At 42.9% G+C, this 13,834-nt stretch overlaps 1 protein-coding gene across 1 annotated transcript in view; it reads left to right on the top strand.

Annotated features, from left to right (window-relative positions):
- Positions 1-13,834, top strand: part of ZNF451 (zinc finger protein 451) — a 347,114-nt gene that overhangs the window by 128,858 nt on the left and 204,422 nt on the right. Inside the window, 1 exon segment of the mRNA XM_029595684.1 lies at positions 4,541-4,688. Within this exon segment, the coding sequence (XP_029451544.1) occupies positions 4,541-4,688 (148 nt within the window).

Raw genomic sequence — 13,834 nt, 5'->3', positions numbered from 1 at the left:
CCGATACACCCAAATTCAGAGTTCGCCGCTCTAGCTAGGCGCCGATGGGGGTGGATAACCGGTGGAGGAGAGGGGAGCCGAGGTCTTAAGCGGCCATCTTAGCAGGTGACGTCACCGGTCTCCCTGGTCTTTCATTTTTGATGGTTGGACCCTCGCCTATTACCTTACTTGCTCATTACAGGATTAACAACTGAATTAAAGAAAGGTTCTCTTCAAAATAGTTCAACATGCTTTAATATTATAGAGAAGAGATCAGCTCCAGGTGAATTTTGAGAGGATAAGAAAATTGAGTAGTTATTGGCAGCCAGATAAGTTGTATTTATATTTGTACATTAAGGGGTCAATTTTCAAAGGGTTTGGTCTCCTAATTTTTAAAGATAGAAACCTAAATTAGCTATTTTGAAAATTTACTAGGGCTGAGTGCTTAAATTTAGATGGCAACAGGAGTGCTGGTTAGGGCAGAGAAACAAAGTTAGGAGCTTAGCACTGATTTTCATAGCTAAACACCTAACTTTGGAGCCTAAATCTAGGCAAATGAATAGCAGACCTAAATTTAAGAACCTAAGTTTTAGGGACCTGTGTAAATTTTCAGCTGAAAACTTAGGCCCCAAGTTTGACTGAAAATAGGAGTCACATTTAGGTATCTAACATTGATGCCTAAATTTAGGAGCTAACTTCTTTTGAATATCTGTCCCTAAAATTTGACAGGCTGAGGCAAGCATCTGAAGAGGTCATGAGAGGTCTAGAACGGGTAGATGTGAATCGGTTATTTACTCTTTCGGATAGTAGAAAGACTAGGGGGCACTCCAAGAAGTTAGCATGGGGCACATTTAAAACTAATCGGAGAAAGTTCTTTTTTACTCAACGCACAATTAAACTCTGGAATTTGTTACCAGAGGATGTGGTTAGTGCAGTTAGTATAGCTGTGTTTAAAACAGGATTGGATAGGTTCTTGGAGGAGAAGTCCATTACCTGCTATTAAGTTCACTTAGAGAATAGCCACTGCCATTAGCAATGGTTACATGGAATGACTTAGTTTTTGGGTACTTGCCAGGTTCTTATGGCCTGGATTGGCCACTGTTGGAAACAGGATGCTGGGCTTGATGGACCCTTGGTCTGACCCAGTATGGCATTTTCTTATGTTCTTATGAAGATTAGACTATATCCTAAATATTTTATTAAGAAACCATTGTTAATCTGGTATTATATCATAAGTTTTTCAGTATTTTTGAAAATCATCTCTGTATGGTCAATCATGTAACATGTCTACATCAAGCCATATGGCAAAGTTTCTAAGTGCTTAAATAAGGGCACTCGGGGGTAGAACCAAGATGGCTGCCAGACATTTTAGCAAAGCGTGAGCGTTCTCGGCTGAGTACAGTTTGTTTTAGTTTCTTGTGGCGTTTTTTACCTTATGGGGAGGAAGAGAAAGCAAAGGACCCTGTACCCCGCGGCAACTTCGGCAACTCATCTGACCGGCCCCGATGGACGCACATGTAATGCGCAACGGAAGAGGAACGGGACCGTAGCCGCTGGAGAGAGGTGGAGGGGAATATGAGCTCCCCTCTCTCCCAGGCTCACTATCACCATTGAATCCCATAGAGAGGACCCCTCCGGTTAATCCAGCTGCCACAAGAACAGTTCCACAACCGCGGGAGGAACTCTTAGACCGAAGTGTGGAGGAGTTCAGCCCTGCGGGGTTGGGAGGAGTGTTGGTGGCAACTTCAAGCCCGAGGAAAACACTAGGGCAAACCGGTATGGAGGCAGGAGAATCAAGGGAAGAAGCTGCAGTTGCGGTTGAAGGAATCCCCACTAAAGAAAAGTCAGCAATGGAAAGACCGCAAGTTTTCTCATTTGAGACGCTGTGGGAAGCCATAAATGAAATGAGACTGTCCATATTACAGCAATTAACTCCAGCTATGGAGCAAAGTAGACGAAATGTGAAAAAATAGAAGTTATTGCTAATACAAATGTGGAATTGGAGCAGCAGGTTTCCTCTATCTGGACTGAAATTAAAATGATTCAACAGTCGCAAGTAATGATGATGAAAGATAAAAATAATACAGCGTTGAAATTAGAAAACCTTGAGAACATGGTAAAAAGCAAGAATATGAGGTTTATAAACTTTCCTCAGATACCATTAAGATTCCCGAGAGAGGTTTTTAAGAAGTATCTAATAGAGATACTCAAGGTTTCAGAGACAATGATACCACCGATAACAAAGATATATTATATATCTAAGTCCAGAAGAGTAGCCACTGACCAAGAAGGAGACATGGAACCATTAAGACCAGTTCGGGAGCAGTCTCTTGATTTTCGGCAATTTTGGAAGCATCAGATTCTGAATTAGCAATACCTGCTCTCCTTTGTCATTTAGGCTCTCAAGTTCACCTGTTTGATTTGTTCCTGCGCTTTCTTTGCTATCCTTTTGGTTCGTTGTACCCCCCTTTCCCCCTCCCCTGTTTATTGTAATTTCATTCCTTTAGTTTCGATGTAAACCAATATGATGTTTCGACTAATATCGGTATAAAAGTCCCTTAAATAAATAAATAAATAGTGACTATGGCACTAGAGACTTGACAGAGAATGGCTATTAAAATTATGTTTGAAATATAGGAATGAGAGATTTATGGGATGTATTACAAGAGCTTTCCCAGATATCTCTCGTGAGACCCAGAAGATGAGAAAAGTATTCCTCTTGCTGAGACCTCAGGTCTTGTTAGTTGGGGGGGAAATATTTCCTCAAATTTCCATGCAAGTGCATGGTTAAATATTTACAGAATACTTATGTTTTCTTTGAACCGCCCCAGTTAACTCAGTTCCTAGTGGGGAAATCCCCCATAACTCCTGCAGCACCCTGTATAGATTCCCCTGATCTCTCATAACATGGAGAAGAATCGTTGTTATATGTCTGTCTATTTCCTGAAATGAAAAAATATTCTTTTTCTTTCTTAAGGTTGTGAAGGATCCATCCCCATCCTTTTAAGGACTTTAAAATAGAGAGATTGAAATTGACATGATTTTTTGATTTAATGTTTATTTGTTATTTATATTGTATAAATCAAATCTCTTGTATTTTTTCCATTCAAGAAATGTTCTTGTAATTATTACAAATTGGTATAAATAAAAAATAAAAAAAAATAGGGCACTCTTCTTTGGTAGAGGGGAAATCGATGACTGCCTTGAGATTTTGGGTTCTGTGTGCCTAGTAAAGCTTGAAAATGTATAGTGGTTTTTGACTAATCCCATTTAGTATGAATTAGACATTTAGGATAAGTGTTTAAACTGTTTAACAAATTTCACTGCCATTTAGTCTTTTTACTATTAAGTTGTATGGTGGTAGTTTGTAAATATTTATCCTTTCCTCGTTTGTAATTAGCTGTACACTGGTGGTACCATGATTTTAGGATAGTTCTGTTTGGCATCTGGCATCCACTGATATCCATTGCAACAGTTCCTAAGAGCTGAGTAACAATGGATTAGCAAAGGTTAACATGCACTAAAAAGGTATCGTGCATTCAGAAAGTATTCAGGCCCCTTCACTTTTTCCACATTTTGTTACATTACAGCCTTATTCTAAAATGGATACTATGCATTTTTTTCTCTCCTCAATCTACACACAATACCCCATAACAAACCAAAATCAGGTTTGTAGAAATTTGTGCAAATCAATTAAAAATAACAATTTACATAAATATTCAGCTCCTTTACTCAGTACTTTGTTGAGGCCTCAAGTTTTCTTGGGTATGACACTACAATCTTGGCACTCCTGGTTTTGGGATTTTCTCCCATTCTCTGCTGATCCTCTCAAACTTTTTCAGGTTGGATGGGGAGTGTCGATGCACAGCTATTTTCAGCTCTCTCCAGAGATGTTTGAAAGTCCAGGCTCTGGCTGGGCCACTCAAGGACATTCACAGACTTTCTGAATGCACTGTAGGCCAAGCCAAAATAAGTCTAGAATTGCATGGCTACTTAAGAGCTGCATTGTTATGAGTGATGGGGGGATGGGGGAGAAGACAGCACCATGGGATGGATGGAGGAAAAGAAAAGCGGATCTGTGATCAGGAGAGAAGAGGATCTTTAAACATGGAGGGGGGAATTTGGAATCAAAGATGAGGATCCTCTCCCATGTCAACCCCTCTCTCTCTTTCTTTCTCATTCATGCATTCACTCACTCTTCTTCTTCTCAGTGACAGAGATCATGGCTGTGGCCATGGCAGCAGTAGTTTGCAGCAGTTTTTCTTACTCCCACCCTCCTGCTTGGGTAATGCAAACAGCTGAAGCCTGTTAGGGAGCCCCACCCCTTATGCTTTTGATTTGTCCACCTGTAATGCCATTTGTCAGACAGCTAGACAAACCAAAAACACAAGTGTTTTTCATGCACTAGAAATATAAAATCTTAACTTATTGCTGTACAAAAGCTGAGACATTAGGAATGTAAAGAAAATGTGTACAGGTACCATACAGGTGTTCTGGATTTCGTTTCAACTGCAGCTTTTTTCTATATCATACCCTTGTTTTATTTGATTTTATATTCTAGGTGAAAAAAGAACCTCATTTCCTCTGCCTTTTCCATCATATGCAAAGAAGGTTTTGATATCGCTCTGCAAAGAAGTCTCATATCAAGTGTACTGTGCCACCTGCCACCATATATTGGTTTCCCATATAGATCTAACATCTCATTTCAGGTCAGTAAGTGTGATTTAATGTATGAATAGAAGTATGGTAGCGTTTGTTTGCCTTAACTGGGCAGAGATTAATTGATCGTTGTTCAACATCTGACTGTTTTCCTTCTTGCCTTTTCTGTGGTAGAGAAAGTTATCTTTTCTTTATATACTGAACTTTTCAGGTGATATATCTAAGGAGCTGCTTTCCTTGTAGTTTAAGTTCACACATGGTTTTACTTTGAAGGTTTTCTTCTTAGCAGGATGCAAGTATTGCAATGGCCTAGTATAATCAGCTAAAACCAATAACTTTCTAGATAAGGTGATACATTGTGGCAGTCTCCTCCCTTCTCAAAATTACATGCTGCAAAATGAGCTGCTTTCTCTATTGTATGCTATAGGTAAAGGGTAGAAAATCCCCATTGCCAACTGAGCTTGGAAATGAAGTCCAAGCAGCAAAGGAAAGTATTGAAGCACTCACCAAAAAGCAGAGGATTGAGGAAGAATAAAGAATTGCCTTTATGGGTCCCAAACAAAGTACCTGATTCACTAATGGTTTTTTCCATAGACAAAAATGGGGAAATGCCATAGTAGATAAGAACATAAGAAATACCATATTTGGTCAGACCAAGGGTCCATCAAGCCCAGTATCCTGTTTCCAACAGAGGCCAATCCAAGTCACAGGTACCTGGCAAGTACCCAAACATTAGATCACAATCTGCTATTGCTTATTAATTACCATAATAGTTTAGGGATTTAACATCTAGGAACTTATGCAAACCGTTTTAAACCTCGTAACACTAACTGCTGAAACCACATTCCCTGGCAATGAATTCCAGAGTTTAAATATGCGCTTGGGGCAGATTTTAAAACCTACGCGTGCGGTCTACATTTGTGTGCACGCTCCCCGGCGCACACAAATGTACGCCCGATTTTATAACATGCGCGCATGTTATAAAATCCGGGGTCGGCGCGAGCAAGGGGTTGCACACTGGTGCACCTTGCGCGCGCCGAGCCCTAGGGGAGCCCCGATGGCTTTCCCCGTTCCCTCCGAGGCCGCTCTGAAATCGGAGGGATTCCAGAGCGGCCCTATCTAACCGAGGGTTAGATAGGGCCGCTCTGGATTCTCCTCGCTTCCCCTATCTAACCCACCCCCCAGCCCTACCTAAATCCCCCTCCCACCTTTATTTTGTAAGTTATGCCTGCGCGCGATCCCTTGGCATGGCTGCTGTGCCGGAGGCCTCAGTCCCGCCCCTGCCCTGCCCCCGGACCGGCGCCCCGCCCCCTTTCCACCCCTTTCACAAAGCCCCGGGACATACGCGCGTCGCGGGGCTTTGCGCGCGTCGCCGGGCTTATGCAAAATAGGCTCAGCGATCGTAACCCTTTAAAAATCCGCCCCTTAGTGAATTGGGCCCAAAGATTGAAACCAGCAAAAAATATTGTTTCCATGATGACACTAAGGCTTTTCTGATTAAAAAGCTTTTCCTCTGATTTTGACCCAGCAGGGTGATGCAGCTGATTAAAATATTCACAGTGACATCTCTGTAACCAAAGAATACTTCTCCCACCTCAGATTTGAATCCATACACAGTGTGATTCAGCACTAGAGCCATTGCCTCTGGTTATTATTCTAGGAAGTTAAGTCTTGGTATAAAAAAAAATAAATCTCCAGCCCAGCATTAATAAAAGAAGGGGGAAAGCCACCAGTCACTCAGCAGTGCATGGTTCAGAGGAATGTATCTTTGAAGGATACTAATGAAACAGGAGAATTAGGGCATCCCAACAGAGAGGTTCCAATAAATGCAAAAGTAGTCCATGTGCTTATAAGTAAAGAATCACCTGAGCTAAAGGATTCTAAATTATCCCTATCAACTGAAAAGAAGGTTGTTAATACAAACAAAAAATGCACTTTGAAATGTCTGTATGCCAATGCCAGAAGTCTAAGAAATAAGATGGGAGAGTTAGAGTGCATAGCAGCAAATGATGAGATTGACATAATTTGCTTCTCAGAGACCTGGTGGAAGGAGGATAACCAAGGGAACAGTGCTATAGCAGGGTACAAATTATACTACAATGATATGGAGGATCAACTTAGTGGGGGTGTAGCACTTTATGTCCAGGAGGGTATAGAGTCCAACAGGATAAAGATCATACAAGAGACTAAAAGCTCAGTAGAATATATATGGGAGAAATCCCATGTGTGTTGGGTAAGAGTATAGTGATAGGTGTATACTATCATTCACCTGGCCAAAATGATCAGACAGATGATGAAATGCTCAGAGAGATCAGGGAGGCTAACCAATTTGGCAGTGCAGTAATAATGGGAGATTTCAATTTCCCCAATATTGACTGAGTAAATGTAACATCAGGACATGCTAGAGAGAGAAAATTCCTGGATGGAATAAACGAGAACCAATGAGAGAGGGAACTATTTTAGATTTAATTCTTAGTGGAATGCAGGATTTGGTGAGAGAAGTAACAGTGGTGGGGACACTTGGCAATAGTGATCATAACATGATCAAATTTGAACTAATGACTGGAAGGGGGACAATATGTAAATTTACAGCTCTAACACTAAATTTTCAAAAGGGAAACTGATAAAATGAGGAAAATAGAAAAATAATAAAGTTCCCTGTACGTACCTGGATCAGTCCAGACTATGGGTTGTGCCTCCCTTCCAGCAGATGGAGACAGAGAAAACCTTGAAGGGCACCCCCTCTTAACACTGTGTGCCGCCTGTGTCCCGTCAGTATTTCTCTGTCTCCAGCAGATGAAGATGGGAGAACCTGTAGTCCTCTTATAGCTTAAAAAAAAAAGATTTAAAAAGGGGGGATTCTCAAATTTAGGGGTTCCTTCTATTGTCAATAGATTTTAGATCAAGCAAGTTTTGTAAAAAAAAAAAAAAAAAATAGGAAGAAGGGGAAATCAATGGTGCTATTCCTCCCAGGGGGTAGGCAGGTTCTGGGAAAAACATCCCCCCCCCTCCCCCGGTTGTAGGGTGAGCTAGGGGTTGGAGGCCCGGTAGCCTGTGGTGCTCGGGAGACGTGGCCTGGCTGGGGTGAATACTGGTGGTCCGGTCCCTCCCCCTTTTTACTTCAGAGATGTTCCATGCCTCTGCAGTCTGTTAATTGAAAAAAAAGAAAAGAAGCAGACATCTTGCCTTTTTATTTAGCAATTGGCTTTCCCGCTCACCCTTCCTGGTGTCCCAGGCAATTTTTTTCTTAGAAGCGAGATGGTGTTCTCCGGGCCCGAAGAAGATGCAGCGGTCATTACGATGTGCTGCCCACGGGGAGTCAGCAGTGCATCTCTCCTGCGACAGCATGTGCTCAGTGTGCCTCCCCGGCAGGGAAGGCACCTCCAGGGTAGCAGGAAAATCGGGAGTTAGAATCCCGTGCTACCGACGCTTCTACCACAGTGTCGGGTGCCCATACGAGTCGGCCTGCCCCGTTCCCGCTGAGCGCGGGAATTGTGGCCATTTTAGATGCAGTGTCTGCCACGGTAATGCAGGCAGCTGGGGGAGGGGATTTTTCCTCTCCACTTTCGCCTTCTGTTCTCAGACTTGAGGGCCCTCAGGACTTATTGCAGGACCCACAGGAGGATTTGCTGACCCCTTTCTTGGTGGCTAGAGCTCCTTAAGCCCCTTTCTCCGCTTCTTATGCACAAAGAGTATTTAAGAACATAAGACATTGCCATGCTGGGTCAGACCAAGGGTCCATCAAGCCCAGCATCCTGTTTCCAACAGAGGCCAAACCAGGCCACAAGAACCTGGCAAGTACCCAAACACCAAGAAAATCACATGCTACTGATGCAATTAATAGCAGTGGCTATTCCCTAAGTAAACTTGATTAACAGCACTTAATGGACTTCTCCTCCAAGAACTTATCCAAACCCCTCTTGAACCCAGCTACACTAACTGCATTAACCACATCCTCTGGCAACAAATTCCAGAGCTTTATTGTGCATTGAGTGAAAAAGAATTTTCTCCAATTAGTCTTAAATGTGCTACTTACTAACTTTATGGGATGCCCCCTAGTCCTATTATTTGAAAGTGTAAATAGCCAATTCACATATACTAGTTCAAGACCTCTCATGATCTTAAAGACCTCTATCATATCCCCCCTCAGCTGTCTCTTCTCCAAGCTGAACAGCCCTAATCTCTTCAGTCTTTCCTCATAGGGAAGCTGTTCCATCCCCTTTATCATTTTGGTTGCCCTTCTCTGTACCTTCTCCATCGCAACTATATCTTTTTTGCGATGTGGCGACCAGAATTATACACAGTATTCAAGTGCGGTCTCACCATGGAGCGATATAGAGGCATTTTGACATTTTCCGTTCCTAATAATTCCTAACATTCTGTTTGCTTTATTGACTGCCACAGCACACTGAGATGCCTAGATCTTTTTCCTGGGTATGGAACCTAACATCGTGTAACTACAGCAAGGGTTATTTTTCCCTATATGCAAGATCTTGCACTTGTCCACATTAAATTTCATCTGCCATTTGGATGCCCAATCTTCCAGTCTTGCAAGGTCCTCCTGTAATGTATCACAATCTGCTTGTGATTTAACTACTCTGAATAATTTTGTATCATCCGCAAATTTGATAACCTCACTCATCGTATTCCTTTCCAGATCATTTATAAATATATTGAAAAGCACTGGTCCAAGTACAGATCCCTGAGGCACTCCACTATTTACCATTTTCCACTGAGAAAATTGACCATTTAATCCTTCTCTCTGTTTCCTGTCTTTTAACCAGTTTGTAATCCATGAAAGGACATCGCCTCCTATCCCATGACTTTCTAGTTTTCTTAGAAGCCTCTCATGAGGGACTTTGACAAACGCCTTCTGAAAATCCAAATACACTACATCTATCGGTTCACCTTTATCCACATGTTTATTAACCCCTTCAAAAAAATGAAGCAGATTTGTTAGGCAAGACTTCCCTTGGGTAAATCCATGTTGACTGTGTTCCATTAAACCATGTCTTTCTATATGCTCTACGATTTTGATCTTGAGAATAGTTTCCACTATTTTTCCCGGCACTGAAGTCAGGCTCACTGGTCTATAGTTACCCGGATTGCCCCTGGAGCCTTTTTTAAATATTGGGGTTACATTGGCCACCCTCCATTCTTCAGGTACAATGGATGATTTTAATGATAGGTTACAAATTTTAACTGTGTGCAATTCTGGTCGCATCTCAAAAAAGATATAATTGCGATGGAGAAGGTACAGAAAAGGGTGACCAAAATGATAAGTGGAATGGAACAGCTCCCCTATGAGGAAAGACTAAAGAGGTTAGACTTTTCAGCTTGGAGAAGAGACGGCCGAAGCGGGATATGATAGAGATGTTTAAAATCATGAGAGGTCTAGAATGGGTAGATGTGAATCGATTATTTAATCTTTCCGATAATAGAAAGACTAGGGGGGCACTCCATGAAGTTAGCATGCGGCACATTTAAAACTAATCGGAGAAAGTTCTTCTTCACTCAACACACAATTAAATTCTGGAATTTGTTGCCAGAGGATGTGGTTAGTGCAATTAGTATAGCTGTGTTTAAAAAAGGACTGGATAAGTTCTTGGAGGAGAAGTCCATTACCTGCTATTAATTAAGTTGACTTAGAAAATAGCCACTGCTATTATTAGCAACGGTAACATGGAATAGACTTAGTTTTTGGGTACTTGCCAGGTTCTTATGGCCTGGATTGGCCACTGTTGGAAACAGGATGCTGGGCTTGATGGACCCTTGCTCTGACCCAGTATGGCATGTTCTTATGTTCTTGCAATAGAGCTGGACTTCAAGAAAAATAGTTTATGAATTGCAAATGAGTCACATGGATAGATTCCTTCATTTAAAAGGGAATACAGTTTAATCTCAGTCCACAAGAAAGGATACTTTGTAATTGTTAGCTGGTGAGAATGCACAGCGGGAGGAAGTCTTAGCCACAGTAAATACATTTTCAATCATTATCATTACTGCGAGGCAGTCTGAAGATGGGTCTGCCCACTTTTTCAGACACAGTGGATTCTTATTGAGATGCGCATTTCTCCTTGTCTGACTATCACATTCCTTCAGCGTGTTGAGTTAAATCTGTTTCTGTTTTCTCTGCACACTAATTGGCCACTTGATGTTGAGTGACCTTTCTACTCACATTATGTTTGAAACTTCTACACCAGTCTAATATATGAGCCAATTCAACTGTAATTAACAAATCAATGGGTGTTTTAGCCCATATACCATCGGGTGTTCTTTATACTAGGGGTTGCCCCCTGAGGAAGCCGCGTTTGGTGAAACAAGGGCCTTGGGGCAATTTACACCTTACCCAGGAGGAACACATCACCTATTTGTTTTCTGATTTATTGCAAGCACTTTTTGGATGATACATTGGTTACTCATTTTTTGTACTTTCCAACATTGTCATTGTAATTGTCAAGGTAGAGCATATCTCGTGTTGCTGGAGAGCAGGTCCTTGATCCAGGATCACTTCCTGCTACACTAGGGTGATGCTGTCCAATCAGGGGACATTGCTCCTCCAAAGCAGCACTAGGGCTGCCGGACTGGAGTTGGTACTTTGTTACTATGTCCCTAAAGTTCTCCTCTGTTTACCGCTGTCTCAGCTCCTCCATGTCTGCCACTCTAGCCTGCAGAGATCAGACTTGTTTTCTGAGAGCCAGGACCTCTTTGCACCGGGCGCACACATACAAGTTGTCATCAACTGGTTGATAATTATCAAACATGTGACACTTAGTGCAAAAGACTGAAGGCCCCAATCTCGCAGTTGGACTGCTGTCCACATTTTAACATTGTTGAGTTCATTTATTTAGGTTGGTTTGGGAGTAGAGATGTGGAAATCAGAGTCCTTTAACTTTGTGTATTTAATGTGAATTTGGCAATGACCCGCAATGACCTGCAAGGGGACAATTAATCTAACTGATTAGGGCTAGATCACTGCTTTGTTTTAGATACATTCCTGATTTTTTTATGTGAAAATGTTTTTTGTTCTTTTATATATCATGAGAGTTTATACATCAAATGAGCTTTAGGGGTGGATGTGAGGGAAAGAAAGACGCTAAAAGAAATTACCTAACTTTCCCAGCTTTTAATCAGAGTGTACACACTAAAAATTAGTTTACCCCAAAATTTCAGCTCTCCCCAAATGTTTTAAATCCCAATCAGGTCTATCCAGTACCGAGCGGTAGGAAGAGCTGTGTTAGTGCCTGCGGCACCCGCAGTTGCCGCACGCACAGTGCAGCTCACCTACCGCTCGATCCTGAACACGAATTTTATTTAAATGTAAACCGCGTCCGTGAAGCCTTAGGCCCGCGCAACCCATTTTACTGGATAGAGCGCCTATACAGTATCCTGGATGCGCGGGCCTAAGGCTTCACGCCACGCTGGTATCTGTCATTTCAAATGTCATTTGAAATGACAGATACCAGGGAGGAGGGGAGAAGAGATGACAGCGGCGAAGCAAAAAAAAAAGCGAAAAAACCAAAAGCAAAAAGTAAGTCGCTTCGCCGCTTCACTCTTCCCTCCTCCCGGAGCAGGGCGCGAAAAGCAGCCTTGCTCCGGGAGGAGGGAAGCGGCGAAGCGACTTACTTCTTGCTTTAGGTTTTTTCGCTTTTTTTTTTTTTGCTTCGCCGCTGTCAGTGTCTCCCCTACTCCCGGAGCAGGGCGCGAAAAGCAGCCTTGCTCCAGGAGGAGGGGAGACACTGACTGCAACGGAGTCTGCAACGGCAAAGCAAAAAAAAACCAAAAGCAATTTTGGGTTTTTTTTTTCCAAAAGCGACAATTTTGGTTTTTTTCCAAAAGCGACTTACTTTTGGGATCTGTCAAGATCCCAAAAGTAAGTCGCTTTTGGACGCCTGCACAACTTACTTTTGCAGCCATCAGCAGGAACACGATCGTAGCTCCTCCCGACGAAGACGAAGATGGCCGCCTGCACGGGGGAAAGCGTACAATTGGCCGCTCAAGACGTGGCGTCACATCCCGTGACGCCAAACGTCGTGACGTCACGTCTTCAGCGGCCAATTGCACGCTTTCCCCCGTGCAGGCGGCCATCTTCGTCTTCGTCGGGAGGAGCTACGATCGTGTTCCTGCTGATGGCTGCAAAAAAGTAAGTTGTGCAGGCGTCCAAAAGCGACTTACTTTTGGGATCTTGACAGATCCCAAAAGTAAGTCGCTTTTGGAAAAAAACCAAAATTGTCGCTTTTGGAAAAAAAAAAAACCAAAATTGCTTTTGGTTTTTTTTTTTGCTTCGCCGTTGCTTCGCCGTTTTTTTTTGCTTCGCCGTTGCAGTCTCCGTGGCAGCCCCAGTCCGGACATCGGAGGGGGGCTGCAACGTTTTTTTCGCTTTTTTTTTTTGGCTTCGGGAGCAGGGGAGAGGACTGGGGCTGCCACGGAGACCGGCACCCATGATCGCGGCAGGGGCAGGTGAGCGGGGGCTGGGGGAAAGCTTGCCACCTACCCTTACCCCTGCCTCTACCGCAGGGGTCAGGGTAGGCGGTAAGTTTGCAGGTTAAACGCGCGACAAAACGGCAGGGAAAACTAGCGATAGTCGGGGCGCGGGATACGGGATGCTAGGGAATAGCTAATTCGCTCGTTTGCATGCAATATACATACCGCGTGCGGAAGGGGTTGCCTGGGGAATTTAGGACGCGGTAGGAGTACGTTAAAGGGGATTCGGGATCGCAGGAAAGGCTAACGCGGCCGGAAAGTGAGTAAAAAGCGGCTTAGGAGCAGGGTAAACGCGGCCGCACTTTACAGGATAGACCCGAATATTATCTAGCAAGCAATACTTACCAATCCCCTTCAGCCACCAGAAAAATAATCCTTTCCTCTGGGAACGCTTCAATAAAATCTCAACATCTGATACCACCGAGATGATCAATAAGATGAAACCATCATTTAATCCCCTTAACCCATGTCACACAACATTATTTATTTATTTATTTATCTAGGTTTTTATATTTGCTTTTCGCACTTTTTTCACCACTTCTCAAACTGATTAAACTTGACATCGCTCCTTTTACCATTAACTTTATTAATTCTTCCCTACAACTTGGTGTCGTTCCCGACTTACCAAAACAAGCCTCAGTCCGGCCGACAATCAAAAAGCATAAGCTCACCCAAATCTTATCTCCAACTATCGCCTGATCTCTTCTCTCTC

The sequence above is a fragment of the Rhinatrema bivittatum genome, chromosome 3 (assembly GCF_901001135.1).
Source record: "Rhinatrema bivittatum chromosome 3, aRhiBiv1.1, whole genome shotgun sequence".
NCBI classification, from domain to species: Eukaryota; Metazoa; Chordata; class Amphibia; order Gymnophiona; family Rhinatrematidae; genus Rhinatrema; species Rhinatrema bivittatum.
Note: the sequence above shows the minus strand (reverse complement) of the source record. Positions and strands in the feature narration are given on the sequence as shown.